This window comes from Erpetoichthys calabaricus, chromosome 11 (genome assembly GCF_900747795.2).
Source record: "Erpetoichthys calabaricus chromosome 11, fErpCal1.3, whole genome shotgun sequence".
In the NCBI taxonomy this organism is placed as follows: Eukaryota; Metazoa; Chordata; class Cladistia; order Polypteriformes; family Polypteridae; genus Erpetoichthys; species Erpetoichthys calabaricus.
In genome coordinates, this window is record NC_041404.2 from 138,961,635 (window position 1) to 138,977,784 (window position 16,150).

General features: G+C 47.0%; 1 protein-coding gene across 3 annotated transcripts in view; it reads left to right on the forward strand.

The window, feature by feature from the left end:
• pdxdc1 (pyridoxal-dependent decarboxylase domain containing 1) overlaps positions 1-16,150 on the forward strand; it is a 38,959-nt gene that overhangs the window by 6,343 nt on the left and 16,466 nt on the right. For 2 of the 3 annotated variants that reach the window (XM_051933802.1, XM_028814099.2), the window contains exons 2-12: positions 4,641-4,717; positions 6,714-6,782; positions 7,557-7,637; positions 9,468-9,617; positions 9,849-10,038; positions 10,459-10,527; positions 10,620-10,698; positions 10,797-10,881; positions 11,156-11,204; positions 11,501-11,602; positions 14,498-14,623. In XM_051933802.1, the coding sequence (XP_051789762.1) occupies positions 4,641-4,717; positions 6,714-6,782; positions 7,557-7,637; positions 9,468-9,617; positions 9,849-10,038; positions 10,459-10,527; positions 10,620-10,698; positions 10,797-10,881; positions 11,156-11,204; positions 11,501-11,602; positions 14,498-14,623 (1,077 nt within the window). The remainder of the gene's footprint in view (positions 1-4,640; positions 4,718-6,713; positions 6,783-7,556; positions 7,638-9,467; positions 9,618-9,848; positions 10,039-10,458; positions 10,528-10,619; positions 10,699-10,796; positions 10,882-11,155; positions 11,205-11,500; positions 11,603-14,497; positions 14,624-16,150) is intronic. The other variant, XM_028814100.2, reaches the window with a different exon arrangement.

The following is a 16,150-nucleotide window of genomic DNA, read 5'->3' on the forward strand; positions in this document are numbered from 1 at the left end:
TCTGAGCGCCGTGATTTATTTCGGAAGCCCGCACTTCTGACACGTGAAGCTTTGATGGCCTGCAGTCCTAAACATAGACGGTGCGAAATGGGGGATACCCGCTCGTCTACAAGTTCTGTTGTTTTAATTCTCTGAGAATGGGCTGTTTCTTGGGTGTGTGCCAGGCGAAGGTACAACAGATGGGACTTCCGCCATGAGAGAGATTCTGGAAAAATACCGAGAGGAACGGAAAGGAGTGGCGTGTGCTTAGCATTTATGGATTTAGAGAAGAAGATGGATAGATAGAAAGATAGGATGAAAGGCACTATATGATTGATAGATACTTCATTAATCCCAAGGGGAAATTCACATACTTCAGCAGCAGCATATGATAAAAAATATTAAATTAAAGAGTAATAACAATGCAGGTATAACAGACAATAACTTTGTATAATGTTAACGTTTACCCCCTCTGGTGGAATTGAAGAGTCGCATAGTGTGGAGGAGGAACGATCTCCTCAGTCTGTCAGTGGAGCAGGGCGGTGACAGCAGTCTGTGGCTGAAGCTGCTCCTCTGTCTGGAGATGATCCTGTTCAGTGGATGCAGTGGATTCTCCATGATTGACAGGAGTCTGCTCAGCGCCCATCACTCCACCACAGATGTCAAACTGTCCAACTCCATGCCTACAAGAGAGCCTGCCTTCCTCACTAGTTTGTCCAGGTGTGAGGCGTCCTTCTTCTTTATGCTGCCTCCCCAGCACACCACCGTGTAGAAGAGGGCACTCGCCACAACCGTCTGATAGAACATCTGCAGCATCTTATTGCAGATGTTGAAGGATGCCAGTTTTCTAATGAAGTATAACCGGCTCTGTCCTCTCTTGCACAGCCCATCAGTATTGGCAGTCCAGTCCAGTTTATCATCCAGCTGCACTCCCAGATATTTATAGGTCTGCACCATCTGCACACAGTCACCTCTGATGATCACGGGGTCCATGAGGGGTCTGGGCCTCCTAAAATCCACCACCAGCTCCTTAGTTTTGTTGGTGTTCAGGTGTAGGTGGTTTGAGTCACACCATTTAACAAAGTCCTTGATTAGGTTCCTATACTCCTCCTCCTGCCCACTCCTGATGCAGCCTACGATAGCAGTGTCGTCAGCAGACTTTTGCACGTGGCAGGACTCCGAGTTGTATTGGAAGTCCGATGTATATAGGCTGAACAGGACTGGAGAAAGTACAGTCCCCTGCAGTGCTCCTGTGTTGCTGACCACAATGTCAGACCTGCAGTTCCCGAGATGCACATACTGAGGTCTGTCTGTAAGATAGTCCACGATCCATGCCACCAGATATGAATCTACTCCCATCTCTGTCAGCTTGTCCCTAAGGAGCAGAGGTTGGATTGTGTTGAAGGCGCTAGAGAAGTCCAGAAACATAATTCTTACAGCACCACTGTCTCTGTCCAAGTGGGAGAGGGATCGGTGTAGCATGTAGATGATGGCATCCTCTGCTCCCATCTTCTCCTAGTAAGCAAACTGCAGAGGGTCAAGGGCGTGGCGGTCCTGTGGCCTCAGGTGGTGAAGCAGCAGCCGCTCCATGGTCTTCATCACATGTGATGTCAGAGTGACAGGTGGAATAATTGATCAGACCCCATGGCGCACGCTATCTGCAGCACCACTGAGCATATTGTGGAGAGGAAACTGGAGCAGAGGAGGAGAAGTATGGACAACAGAGACCTTGAGATCAGTAGGAAAAAGACAGAACCTTCAGACGTAAGTGACAAGAGCAAGATGGAGAAGATAACATCCATGGAGAAAGACTTGAAAGTGTGAAAAACTTCAAGTTTTTCAGATCAGCAGGAACACAGGATGGGGATCTTCATCTAGAAATAAACCACAGAATGCGATCAATTGGAAAAACTAGAGCAAAAAAAACGAAAAACCCCAAATTATTAGGAGTGTGTGTGACTTCTCAGAACGAGTTACGGTGAGCTCAGGTCCTGTGGAGGGCCAGTCCGACATCTCTGATTTCAGTCTCCAATTTAATAAGATAGGTAGAACTTAATTTGTCCCTAGGGGGAAATTTGGCTTTTTACAGAAGCTCTTGTGACCACACGGGGGCGCCTGAGAGCCCCAAACCACAGGCACACTAAGTCACCAGACGCTGAATGAATGAATACAGTAAAGGGATTGTATTCCACCACAGCATGTTCCACTTCTCCAGTAATAAGCCACAAAGACGGTAAATCACAATTCATTCTTCCTCCTTCTCTCCTCCGCTGAGTGTCGCCCGCTGCCTCCCAATTCTGCCTCTTCCATGTGTGGCAGCGGGTGTGCTTCCAGTGCTGTGCCATGTCTTCCGAGAAATAAGAAAAGTAGAGAGGTTCTCCCCCGAAGCTCAGAGGAGCTGCTCAGAGGACGCGTCAAATGAACGCTGGGAACGCGTGGCAGCCATGATGTGTTTGCGCGTCCGCGTTCTGAGGGTGAAGTATAAACGAGCCCTAAGGCCTCCACCTCTGTTGAGTGAGCTGCCCTCACCCCTCTCTCAAACCACTTGTCTTCTCTATCCGATATCTGGACGTTCAGGTCCTCAGTCGAGTGTCCTCTGCCCTTCAACGGCTGATTCCGGCCCTGAGGTGTTACTCCTTCTGTGCTGGGCCATCCTCCTGTGTAACGTCTGTCTGCTCTCTCCAGTGTACTTTAATCTTGCAGTTTATTTTGTCATTAAAGTAGAACTTCGTGAACGCCATCTTAAAACCAAGCCAGTTGTCTGGCAGCCCAGTGCAGTGCCAGGCAGCGACTGCTGCACAGAACACGTTACATTTCTGAAATTCCAGCTCTCTGCACGTTTAGAATCCTTAGATTTCTACTTGATGTCACTTTCATGATGAAAGGCATATGTACGTTACATTTTATAAGATAAGTCGTTCACTTCATTTCAATAATGAATTCTGTTAATAATTACACCCGGTGGCGGTGCGGTGGCACTGCCGCCTCACAGTAGCGACTCACGTCCCTTCTGTTCCCTGCATGTTTTCCGGCTGGGTTATCCACAGTGGGCTCCTGTTTCCTTCCAAGGACATGCAGGTTTGGGGATTTGGTGACGTTAAAATGGCGCCAGCGTGTGTCTGTGTGCGCTCGTCTTCACCTTGCGATGAGCTGACGCCCCATCCAGGGATCATTTCTGTGCCCGATGCTTGCTGTGTCTCCCTGGATTGCTGGATGGAATCATGAAACGTCCATTCTTTTCAGAGATGTTGTGGGCCACCAGGGGCGTACTTCTCCCCAGACCCAACACTGCACACGTTTTATTCTTCGGTGGGGCAGCGTTTTCTGTTGCTCCGCACTTCACAGCACGGCACACAAACACCAAATATTAGGACACACGGTCCTTTCTCTCTCGTCTTGGCCTCCACTCCTCCTCATCTGGTGGTGAGGCAGACACCTTTTAAGTTGCGCCCAGAAATTCTCCAGGCGTTTCTTGACCTTCTTCCTGGTGTGGCAGAAGCGGTTCCTCCAATGACTCAGCTGCACCTGCAGCAGCCCCTGGCGGTGCCCACAGAGCCCAACAGGGCTGCTCCAAACTACAACTCCCAACATGCCCTGCGGGGATCTGTGATGCTATAGCAACCCAATGGGGGCTGCCCTCTAGTGTCTTGGGGGAAGACAGTGACTCCAATTCCCTCGGTCTTTCCACTCAGGTGGCGTCCCTGCCGGGTAATGGCCCTGGCCATCCATCACACTGTCCTGGGAATTTAATGGATGTTTCGGGCAATTCACAACACTGCCACCCGGTGGAATCCTCCAGATTTACATAAAGTGCGCGCACAAGTACAAACAGTACACACCACTTGCTTAGCAGAAGCATCCACAGGCACACATGTCACGTCATGTGAAGTACAAACCAGGCCTTAGTCTTCAAATGGCCCCTCAAGTTGAGCTCTTGTACCCCTCAGTGTGCCTTTCCAGTGCAGGCCGTCATGATGGGTACAGAAGCTTGGAGGCTGCCATCTTGGCCAGTAATTATATTTACAGAATAGTAAAAAGATCACAGAACCACAAAGGACACTTGAGTCAGGCTAAACAGGACAAGTTCCAGAAGGTCCTTTTAAGACTTTTGTGGTTTCGTCTCCACCGCCGTGTCTGTCAGTCGCACTCGTCTTGTAGCTTTTGGCCATGCCAGCCTCCTTCATCTGCCACGGTTAGTGTTTGGCGTTAACAAGCGACAACATGGCAGTTGTGTCCTGCGGAACATGAAATGTAAATTGCAAATATGAGGGGCCCGCTTTACCCCCGCCAAGGTGGCCACTTTATATAGCGAGCAGGACGGAGTCGGTGCCAGGCAGGGCAGAAGAGCATTGCTGGTCAGTGTGACGTGTGAACACCAAACAAGCTGTGCGCAGACCCCAGAAGTCCCCAGTGCTGTGAGGCGGCCATGCTGAGCACCGTGCCACCCTGTAGAGACATTTTTCTTTCTGTTTCCTTCCTGGAGCAGTTAAAGTTTACCTCGTATACTTGTTTTTTTTGTGTTCTGTTTCCTGATACTCATACATTGTACTGACTTTGTATGGCACGTGGGCACAGAGCCCTTGGGGGGGGGGGGGGGCCAGCCTTGCGAAAGGAGTGCCACACCTCAGAGATGACTCTGAATGTCTTTTCTCTTTTCTTAGATGATGGTGGACCCCACGTTGGCAGAAATGGGCAAGAATCTGAATGAAGCCATGAAGATTCTAGAAGACGGCCAAAGGTATCGCCAGTGGGTCTTTCTGGGGCTGCTGTAAGACTCTTAAGTTAGGAGTGTTCATCTCTTCCTTTCCCTTGGTGTCCTTTAGAGGGCGCTGTGTGGCAGCCCTAATTGGCTTTAAAATATGGAAAAGGAAAGCTTCTCCTGGTCTCTCCCTGACATCGAGTTCCATGGTCCACTTGTGCCCTTTCATGTACGGGTCAAGGGTCAGACGCCTCGTCGTGTTGCTGCTGAGCACCGTCTGTCGTGTGAATCTCTCGGCTCGCTGGCCTCAGGTGTTCAGCCAGTGAGGTGACACGGGACATGTGGCCTGGAGACGTCCTGCTGTGCTACCCCTGGGGGGGGTTGGCCACAAAGTAGGAGTCCCAAAGCGCAGACACCCCAATAAGTTCCAAAAGCACTTCCAATAAATGCCCACTAGAGGGGGATATCGCTGTAAACCCCTGCTGGTAATAAAGGCAAGCAGCAAATCTTTATAAAATAATTCTTTTTAAAATTATTCCCACAAAGTGCTCTTAAATAACAGTAAAGCTCAATGGAGCACAACAAGTCAAAGGAATTGCCCCCATAACACTCCAGTGCAAGCAAAGTCACAAAATAGTAATCCAGAAAACATAGTCAACCAATTGAACCTGAGGGTCAATAATTCCAAAATATAGCAAAGGCCTGTATCCAGCAGGGGGCGCATGCACCCCGGGAAGAGGTTCATTAGAGACTGCAGCCATTAATAATCCACCGATATACATAAAGATATAAGATATATCTTTCCCTAGCAGTATGGTGGCAATGCTAAATGGAATAAAGAATTAGCAACAGTAAAGGAAGATTATACTCGCTTCTGTTTAATATCCACGCATCACAATATGGTGCACCACAAATCTTTAGAGAAAGAAAATTACATTGCATTTGTCATTCCAACAGATGGCGCATCACAAACATTTGTAGTAATAAAATGCATTACACTTTTCATTCCAACAGATGGTGCATCACAAACATTTGTAAAAAATAAGCTGCATTGTATTTGTCATTCCAACAGATGGCACATCACAAACATTTGTAGTAATACAATGCATTACACTTTTCATTCCAACAGATGGTGCATCACAAAAATTTGTAAAAATAAACTGCATTGCATTTGTCATTCCAACAGAAGATGGATCACAAACATTTGTTGTAATAAAATGCATTACACTTTCATTCCAACAGATGGTGCATCACAAACATTTGTAGAAATGAACTGTATTGCATTTGTCATTCCAACAGATGGTGCATCACAAACATTTGTTGTCATAAAATGCATTACTACAAATGTTTGTGATATGCCATTTTTTGGAAAGACAAATGCAATGCATATGTCTCTATTGTATGTCACTTGGTATGGGATTCATAAAAGCGGTGTTAATATTTGTGATGTACCATCTGTTGGGAGTAAAAAATGTAATGCATATGTCCCTTTTATGTGCCGTTTGGTACGGGATTTGTAAAAACAGTGTTAATGTTTGTGATGTGCCATCTTTTGGAATGACAGAGACATAGTGACCTGGTCAACACACAGACAGACACACAGAGACCTGACCTTTTATTAAGGTGGACATGTGACGGAGATGTTCAGGGTTCAACTGGCAGCAGCAACAGTTGCAGGCCAACGTGCTAGATTGACCTTTGTGTGTGGCCATCTTGTTTTCAGATGCCTTATGGCGTCTGCTCCGTACTCTTTTGGAAACTGGCAGTCGTGTGTAATAATAATAATAATAATAATAAATTTTATTTATATTGCACTTTATATTTTAGCAATCGTGTACAGATAGACGTCTTAACTGTCGCAAATAAAAGCTGAGGTCAGTCAGGCTCACCTGCATACGTGAAAGTCTGTGGGAAGTGAAACTCTGAGGGGAAAAAACGGGACTTGTGCACGTGGGGTGGGACTGGTAGACGGCCCCTCCCAATGAGGGCATTTGTAACCCTGACGTGAATGCTAATTTGATTTTTGTTTACACAGGGAAGCAGAAGAAGACAAAGCAAAACGGAAATATGGAAGGAAAGACATCCCAGGTCCCCTCCAGGGAAGGTAGGCCGGCCGGCTTGCGTTGGCTCCTTTTTTTTGTTTTCTTTCTTTTGTTTGTGACCAATGCCCACCCTCATCAGTTTTGTGTGGTTTGCCTTAATTGAGCGAGATTTTCAGTTTTCCAAGTTTCTGTTCCTGAATCGGAAGCCTTGCACTTCTGGAGCTCATCTACTAGAACACCATGAGAGGTCAGCAGGAAGCCACAATAAGAAGGCCAGGGAAGCCCACCATATTAGGAAGTGACCCTGAGCTTGCTGAAGGCAGTGATAGAACTGAGGATAAGGGCAAAGTTAGAGGCCATTGTGACCAATGCCAGCCCCCCCACTAGAGCCCTTAGTCACTGGCATTTTGTACCATGCTGTAATAAGGGGCGCTGGCAGGGCTCTGTAGCCTACTCTCATCATGGTGGTCCTCATCCCTTTAAGTCATAGCGGACATTGTACATTAAATACACATTCTGGTACCCTGTCTAGTGATGAAGAGTATGGACGGGGTAATAGAAAATCAGCGCTGATGTGGTAGGCGCCTGCAGACCACACTCGGCAGCCACGAAGCTCGGTTTCTTCTGGAGTAAAGGCTGTCCTTCACGCCTACGCGAGATTTTACTCTGTAGTGTGACGGGTAGCTTTACGTCCGAGTGTAGTCAGGGCAGCAAAGCCACCAAACTGCCACTGAAATGGAGTGGGTGAGCAGAAGAGAGTTGGGTGGACTTCACACCCGATTGCTTGGAGCAGATGGTAACTTGTGTTTTATTTTGTCTTTTCTTGTCCTTCACAGCGGCCAAGATGTGGCCAACATCCTTCAACTGGTACAAAATCTAATGTATGGCGAGGAAGAGGAGGACTCTCAGTCTCACCGGTAAGAGCACAAGATCCAGTGTTTAAAATGGACGAATGGAAGAAGGAGGCGGCAAGTCACGCAGAGGTCACTTGGGCGTGTGACGCGAGTGGCACAGGGGGTTTGGGTGAAAATTCACATTGTGATGGAGAAGGTGGGGGTAAAGCCAAGAGGGGGAGATGGACGACAGGAGGAAGAGGGGCTGCCCAAGTGGTAATCAGCCAGCCAGCCGAATACAAGTTCACTTGGCGACCTGTTGACGGATGGTGCCATCTTTGGGGCTGTGGCACGAAATACGAGTGTATACAATTGGCCGATGTTAAGAGTGGTGACCAGCAGGGGTCAGTGCTGGGGCCGCTGCTATTTGTAATATACTGTATATAAATGATTTAAATAGGAATATAAGGAACAAGCTGGTTAAGTTTGCAGATGATACCAAGATTGGTGGATTAGCAGATAATTTGGAATCCGTTATATCATCACAGAAGGACTTGGACGGCAGACAGGCTTGGGCAGATGAAATGTAATGTCAGGAAATGTAAAGAATTACACGTAGGAAGTCAAAATGTGAGGCTTGAATACACAATGGGGGGTCTGAAAATCGAGAGTCCACCTTATGAGAAGGACTTAGGAGTCATAGTGGACTCTAAGCTATCGACTTCCCGACAGTGTTCAGAAGCCATTAGGAAGGCTAACAGACTGTCCGGTTATATAGCGCCTTGACGTGTGGAGTACAAGTCACAGGAGATGATGCTCAGGCTTTATAACACACTGGTGAGGACTCATCTGGAGTCCTGTGTGCAGTTTGGGTCTCCAGGCTACAAAAAGGACATAACAGCACTAGAGAAGGTCCAGAGAAGAGCAACTAGAGGGGATGAGTTAGGAGGAAAGAGTCAAAGAGCTGAGCCTAATGCTTGCAATAAGTTTAGGTCTTGTTAGGTCGGAGTGCATAATAGGAGGTCTGAAAATCAAGAGTCCACCTTATGAGAAGGAATTAGGAGTTGTAGTGGACTGTAAGCTATCAACATCCAGGTAGTGTGCAAAAACCATTAAGAAGGCTCACAGACTATCAGGTTATATAGCGCCTTGACGTATGGAGTACAAGTCACAGGAGGTTCTGCTCAGGCTTTATAACACACTGGTGAGACCTCATCTGGAGTACTGTGTGCAGTTTGCGTCTCCAGGCTACAAAAAGGACATAACAGCACAAGAGAAGGTCCAGAGAAGAGCGACTAGAGGGGATGAGTTAGGAGGAAAGAGTCAAAGAGCTGAGTCTTCACAGATTAAGCAAAAGAAGATGAAGAGGAGACCTGATTGAAGTGTTTAAAATTATGAAGGGAATTAGTCCAGTGGGTCGAGACGGTTATTTTAAAATGAGTTCATCAAGAACACGGGGGCACAGTTGGAAACTTGTGAAGGGGCCATTTCACACAAACATTAGGAAGTTTTTCTTTACACAAAGAACGACAGACACTTGGAATAAGCGACCAAGTAGTGTGGTAGACAGTAAGACGTTGGGGACTTCTTGGAAGAAATAAGTGGGCAGGACTGGCGAGCTTTGTTGGGCTGAATGGCGTGTTCTCATCTAGAATGTTCTATCACAGACTTGCAGACCACCGTACGTCATAACCTTCAGATATCCTCCACCCTTGTTTGCTGTTACCGTCCACCACAGACTGACTGACGTTTGTGGTTTAAGCACGGCCAGGAAATGAACAGATGAATGGATGCGACATTTGATTAGTGGGCACCCTCGACTGGCATTGGGTTCATTGGCAGTGCTAACAGGGCGTTGTAAACGTGTAGGCTGGTGCTCTAACCGGTGTTTTTTTTTTTTTTTTTCCCTTCTAGCAGGGTGCAGAACGTTGGGGAGCAGGGTCACTTGGCTCTGTTGGGCCACAGCCTGGCAGCCTACATCTCTGTGCTTGACAAGGAGCGGCTGAGGAAGATGACCACGAGGATCCTGTCGGACACCACACTGTGGCTCTGCCGTCTCTTCAGGTGTGTTCTGGGTGTGGCTGTTAACAAATGTGCCACCCTGCCCGTGTGTGACTAGGCAGGCTGGCACATTGACTACAATCGTAAGCCACAGGTCAATGCTACCAGGGGCCTCCTCCTGCTTAACTGCAGGTAGAAATGGCGCCGTTTCCTCGTTTTTCCCCGGTGAGGCCTTCGTTCCACACACACACACACACACAGTAAACACGTTGTCCGCCTTTTCCACTTTCTTAGGTATGAGAATGGCTCGGCGTATTATCACGAAGATGACCGGGATGGTCTCCTCAAAGTGTGTCGTCTGGTCATCCACTCGCGTTACGAAGATTTCACCATCGAGGGCTTCAACGTGCTGAACCATCGACGGCCCGTCATCTACCAGAGCACAGCCTGCCGCTTAGGCCTGGGCCAACACCTGTGTAACCAGGTATGGCGCTGTTTTTTTTTTTTTTTTTATCGTTTTGGGCATCACCTAATCGCTGATCGGACCTCCCAGGCAGGTTCAATGGCACGTGCGAGCCGTAAGAGTCCCGAGGTTTTCACGAGTGCGGTGCAAACCCTTGGGCCTGTGCCACTTATTCGGTTTGTGCTTATTTGTTATTTTCTGTGGTAAACGTGGGAGTTTCTGCGTGTTTTTACCTTTCGTGTAATAATTTCCATTTGCCGTACATCATTGGGGTGATTTTTTTTTTTTGCAGTCATACAATGAAAACTCTAACCATTATCATGCCCATAATCCTTTTTTAATAGCATTGACGTAAATTCACTGGGTTTATACGTTGGCACATTTGCTAGTTTTTCCGTTGTTACTCTGTTACCCTGACCACCCGTGTCTGTGTCTGTGCAGCTCGGCTTGCCGCTCTCCTGCCTGTGCACCGTCCCTTGCAACACCATGTTTGGCTCTCAGCACCAGATGGTAAGTGTGCCCTCCACTTTTCCACTCGGCCACCCACCCCTACCCACTCCCCACTGTGTGGGGTAGTCATGTCATCTCGTCTCCTGTCACAGGATGTGGCTCTGCTGGACCGACTTATTAAAGAAGACGTGGACTCTGGGAAGCTGCCACTGCTTCTTGTGGCCAATGCAGGTAGGTGTGGGGAATCGATGCCAGCGTGAAGGTTGGGGAAGGTCGCCTTGAATATGTAAGGACTGTTCAAATGTGCCATCTTTTTTCTCCTTTCACAGGCACCCCTGGCGCAGGACACACAGACAAGCTGGGCCGCCTGAAGGAGCTGTGCTCCCAGTACAACATGTGGCTACACGTCGAGGGGTAAGCTGCTGTTACCCACCACTGCATGCCTCCTAGTGAGGTGGAACGGTGCCACCCCTGCCATCAAGGGAATGGCCTTCTCGCCAGCTGTTGTGTGGCCACTTAAACTTAGATGGCTGTCCCTTTTCCATACTTCATGTCTTCTACACTCTAGAGATGTGACTTGCTGTGGTTCATCTGGGGTGGTGGGAGGGCACCAAGTCTTTTTAAGTCCTGGTAGGACACACCTCCTTAACTGGCACACTCTTTGATTTTTGTCTGCTGTCATCTGCAGGGTCAACCTGGCGATGCTGGCCTTGGGCTACGTCTCTTCCTCAGTCATGGTAAGACCACCAGCGGACATTCTCATCTGCAGGTTGTGTCTTTTCTGCCTCTACTTATTTTCAGTATTGTCACTTGTAAAATGACTGGCATTACACCCCACCCCAAAACTGGGCATTCTTTAGAGGACAGAAAGTGAAAGTGTGGCTTGGCAAGCTGAAGACTGCCGAGGGAGACCCCGTCATGCCCAGCGTCTCCTCTCTCAGTTACTCCTTTCTGTGTTGTGCTGTTCTTCGACCCCCCCACCCTGTCCCACCCCTGTCATGTGTAACGCTGTACCATCTCTTTGATTTTTCAGGCTGCCACCAAATGTGATAGCATGACCCTGACCCTTGGACCCTGGCTGGGGCTGCCTGCTGTACCTGCGGTCACCCTCTACCGTCACGAGGACCCTGCCTTGGTCAGTATTGCTGTGATGTCTCCTTAGCGTTATGGAGAAACGAGCCAAAAACGGTGAATGTTATTACTGGTAACCGAAACGTCAACTGCAGTAGAAACGGTCTGTTGAGTGTCCACCGCTGTCCTGATGCAGGTTTAGTACACGTTCCGTGTGACATGTTTCGAGATGGTCACCAGCACACAGCCGATGTCGCCCTTGTGACGGTAGACGCGGATTTCTTTACACACTTACATATTTTTTGTCTGCTGCTTGCACATGAGAGGGTGAGATGTCACTGCCCGATCTGCACAATCAGCGCTCCCATTTTGTTACTGTAGGCTCCCACAGCGCAAGGCTTCATGACTTCCACTTTTACCCCCCGACACAAACATTGACAGTTTCCACATTGTGAACGGTGCCTGGGGGGGCTAACGTCCTGCTAGTCCTTGCACTCGCTCAGAATTATTTTGCCTTATTGTCGTATCCCGGTGAAGCTTCACGCAACCGAATCCCCTGGGCACATCACGGCCGTATCCCACATCAGCTTCACTGTCTGCGTCAACATCTGATGACCAATTCACATCGTCGTCACTATCACTCGATTCGAGCAGCACTTCGGGTTCAGTTTGCTCTAAAACTGCCTTTGCAGCTTTTCATTGTGTTGGAGGCCCCACCCCATTCATGAATATTAATGAGTTACTATAAATGAGACAGAAAGCATAGAAATATTTTTTTATTTTGGGAGCTTGAAGTTATTTCATCCACCAGATGGCAGCAGATACTGTCCTGAGAGTTACTCAGGCTTAACACCATAAGGCGTATCATCACACGTCACCCCACGTCCGACTCGGTTTTAACCGCAATTGCATAGTCTCAGGGTTAACGCCAAGGAGGTCAAAGGTATCCATCCGTTGGGAATTTTCTTCCCCCAAAAAATTTGATGGTAACATTTATTTTCACCTAGAGGGTGAAAGGTTAAACTTTTATTTCTCGTTCTTATTGTGTCCTCATTTTGTTTTATTAGAACGGGCTACTCAGTCCATCCTATTCACCTCGCTTATCCAAAATAACATCAAGTTAAGATGTGAAGGTCCTTCGAGTCCTTCTGTCCACCACACTACCTGGTCACTTATTCCACATGTCTGTGGTGCTTTGTGTGAAGAAAAATGTTTCAACATTTGTGCGAAGGTGGCCCTTAACGAGTTTCCAACCGTGTCCCTGTGTAATAAAGATAATAAATGAATAAAGATAAATGGAGTAACAAAGGGGAGAGAACCTCCATCCATCCAGTTTCCAACCCGCTGAATCCGAACACAGGGTCACGGGGGGTCTGCTGGAGCCAATCCCAGCCAACACAGGGCACAAGGCAGGGAACCAATCCTGGGCAGGGTGCCAACCCACCGCAGGGGAGAGAACCTGCTTCCTCAATTTAAATGCTTATTCTAAAAAATAAAAACAAAATTTAAAAGTCACCTCATGGTCCCACGGCGTGCCTCGCCTCGCCAAAGCCATCGGTGCGATGATTGCATTCATGTGATCCACCTGGAGTGGGCATCCATCTTGCAGCCTCCTAGACGTTCAGCGCCCTTCTGCCTTTGGCATCTCCAACACGTCTTTGATTTTACATCAGGACCTTCATTTCCATCCATACGACTCACTGAGAGAGACTGGCAGAGAGTTGTGTGCGCCAACATTCTGCAAACCGTTCATCGAGATGCCATCATTGTCATGTGACATCAGCCGCAAGGCACATTTCCATTTGAATGGTGGCATAAATAAGCAAAACTTTGGCTATTGAGCTGAAACCAACCCTCGTGAATTTCATCAGAGACCCCCACATGGTGGGCACACGTGTTACAGTTTGGTGCGCCACTGCAGAGTTTGCCACTGTAGGCCCTTAGGGGGGGAGCAACGGGTCACTGTCACTTCAGAACGTGACATTGAAATGCTGAAGAACTGGATGTGGTGGATGCCTGGTGTCGACAGGATGGAGCGACAGCTCGTACGGCCTGCGCGGAGATCCGTGCACGTTTTGTGGGAGATGTTTCCAGGTTAAGGTGATCTCCCTGCGTGGCGATGTCGGGTGGCCTTCACGTTTGCCTGATCTCGTTCCGTGCGGTTTCTATCTCATCCATCCATCCATTATCCAACCCGCTATATCCTAACCACAGGGTCACGGGGGTCTGCTGGAGCCAATCCCAGCTAACACAGGGTGCAAGGCAGGAAACAAACCCCGGACAGGGTGCCAGCCCACCGCAGGGCAGGTTTCTATCTCACACACCGACCTCAAAACCTTGAAGCCCTCAAGGACGCTACTCGCCACGAATTCGCCGCTATTCCCCTTGAAATCGCCAAACAAATCATACGACCATTCAGAAATCGTCTTGAAGAGCGTATCGCTAATAATGGCCACCATTCATTTTTAAAACACAGTGGAAGCAAATCTTTTTTGTAGACCCTCTCTTGTGTCGTAATGAAGTTTATCTTATAGCGTTTTGGTAGAATAAACGTTTGAAATGTGGCACTTCTTTTTGGCTCACCCAGTAAAACATAAAATAAATCGAGCTAATTAGAGTCGGTTTGAACATGCTTGGCCTCTAGAAAGCATCTGCCCACTTTGTGAGGTCTTCACATCTCTTTGTTATGTAACATGGCACCCCAGTGGATTGAATTTGTCACTGGTCAACAGAAGAAGACTCTTTAATGTCCAGGTAAAAACATCTGTGCAAAGTGGTCTACATTCATAATAAATATGAAAAAATACAAACTTGGGTAAGTACTTAATGGTAGTGTGGCACAGGGAGGACCGATCTCAGCAGGCAAGGCCTGGCACAATTTGCTTTCTCCTTGTCGTTTATATAGCAGTTACTTAAAAAAGGCGCCACACCTAAAGCCCTGCTCTTGTTCCTTCTCCAGTCTTTGGCAGCAGGCCTAACGTCCAGCCAGCCAGTCGAGAAGCTGCGCGCCCTGCCGCTCTGGCTGTCCCTGCAGTACCTGGGTCATGATGGGATTGTCGACCAGATCAGACACGCCTCCCAGCTGGTAAGTCTCCTGCAGTGGCGGACAGCGTCACCTTCACAGAGGTGATGACGCATGAGCTGCTGTCCATTTGAGGCCCTCGCCATTTGTAAATTTATGTGAATTTCATGTGAATTTCCCCTTGGGATTAATAAAGTATCTATCTATCTATCTATCTATCTATCTATCTATCTATCTATCTATCTATCTATCTATCTATCTATCTATCTATCTATCTATCTATCTATCACTAATATAGTGCCTTTCACATCTATCTATCTATCTATCTATCTATCTATCTATCTATCTATCTATCTATCTATCTATCTATCACTAATATAGTGCCTTTCATATCTATCTATCTATCTATCTATCTATCTATCTATCTATCTATCTATCTATCTATCTATCTATCTATCTATCTATCTATCTATCTATCTTTGAAAGGTATCAGTGTCATGTGCCAGAGACCACCTTATTTCTTTCTCATTACTCACAATAATTTAGGGTCCTTATTGTCACACGTACAGAGTGCAGAGAAATTCTTACTTGCATGTTTGAGACATGTAAGCCGTGTTCCGTTTAACACTAGAATTACCACAGCCTATGAAAAAACTCATAGATCCGTCCCACCTTAAATCCCTTTGCACCTCTCCATCAGCGTCTTTTGTCCTGTAAATATGTTAAGCATCAAGTAGCCTGCTATCACATCCCCCACCGCTGCACAGTTTTCTCAGCTCAAGTCTGTTTACCTGCATATCAGTTGCTTAGAGTGGTATAGAGTGAGAAGTCAAGCAAAATGACACCTTTTATAAATACTATATGGTTATTTGGAACACATGCATTTCATGTTTATGTAAACACATCGTTAAAACAGAAAAGTTTTTCATGTTTTAGTAATAATTGACAAAACGTAGACATGAGGTGTATAATGTGTGAAGCCTGAAGTCCAAATATCAAATAAACACTTTCACAAAAGGTACAAATATAACAGAACAAGTGCGCTTCTATTCAAGACTATAAATGCAGATAAAAAACCCGCGTTAGGGTGCGACATTGACACGAGTTTGCTACGACCGCTTCAGTGGTGCAGTGGTATCAACTGTTGACTGGTAGTCAAAACTTCACGGGTTCAACCCCGGATGAGTCTGTTTTGAGAAGTGAGCTGCTCTTATTCTTACTATCTTAGAATAAAAACATACATTTGATTTGAGTCTGTAACAGCCGGTGTAAATGTATGATACTTGTAAAGGTTAGCTTTGTTTATTTTTTATTCAGTTTTATTCTCTTAGTCACGTTCATGATGCCAACCACCCCTAATCGAACACTGCTGTTTTCACATAAAGACGCACTATAACGGAAGTGAACTCGGATCATGATGACAGTTCTACTTCAGAGTAAGAATGCACGTCGCACTTTTGCCGTCGCTGTGCATTTTATGCACACGGGAAGCTCTGTAAATAAGTAAATAACATTCAATCTGGCTTTTATATACAAAGTACAGCGACTGCAGCTTCCACCTTCAGCTATAGACTCTCCACTCTAGTGTTT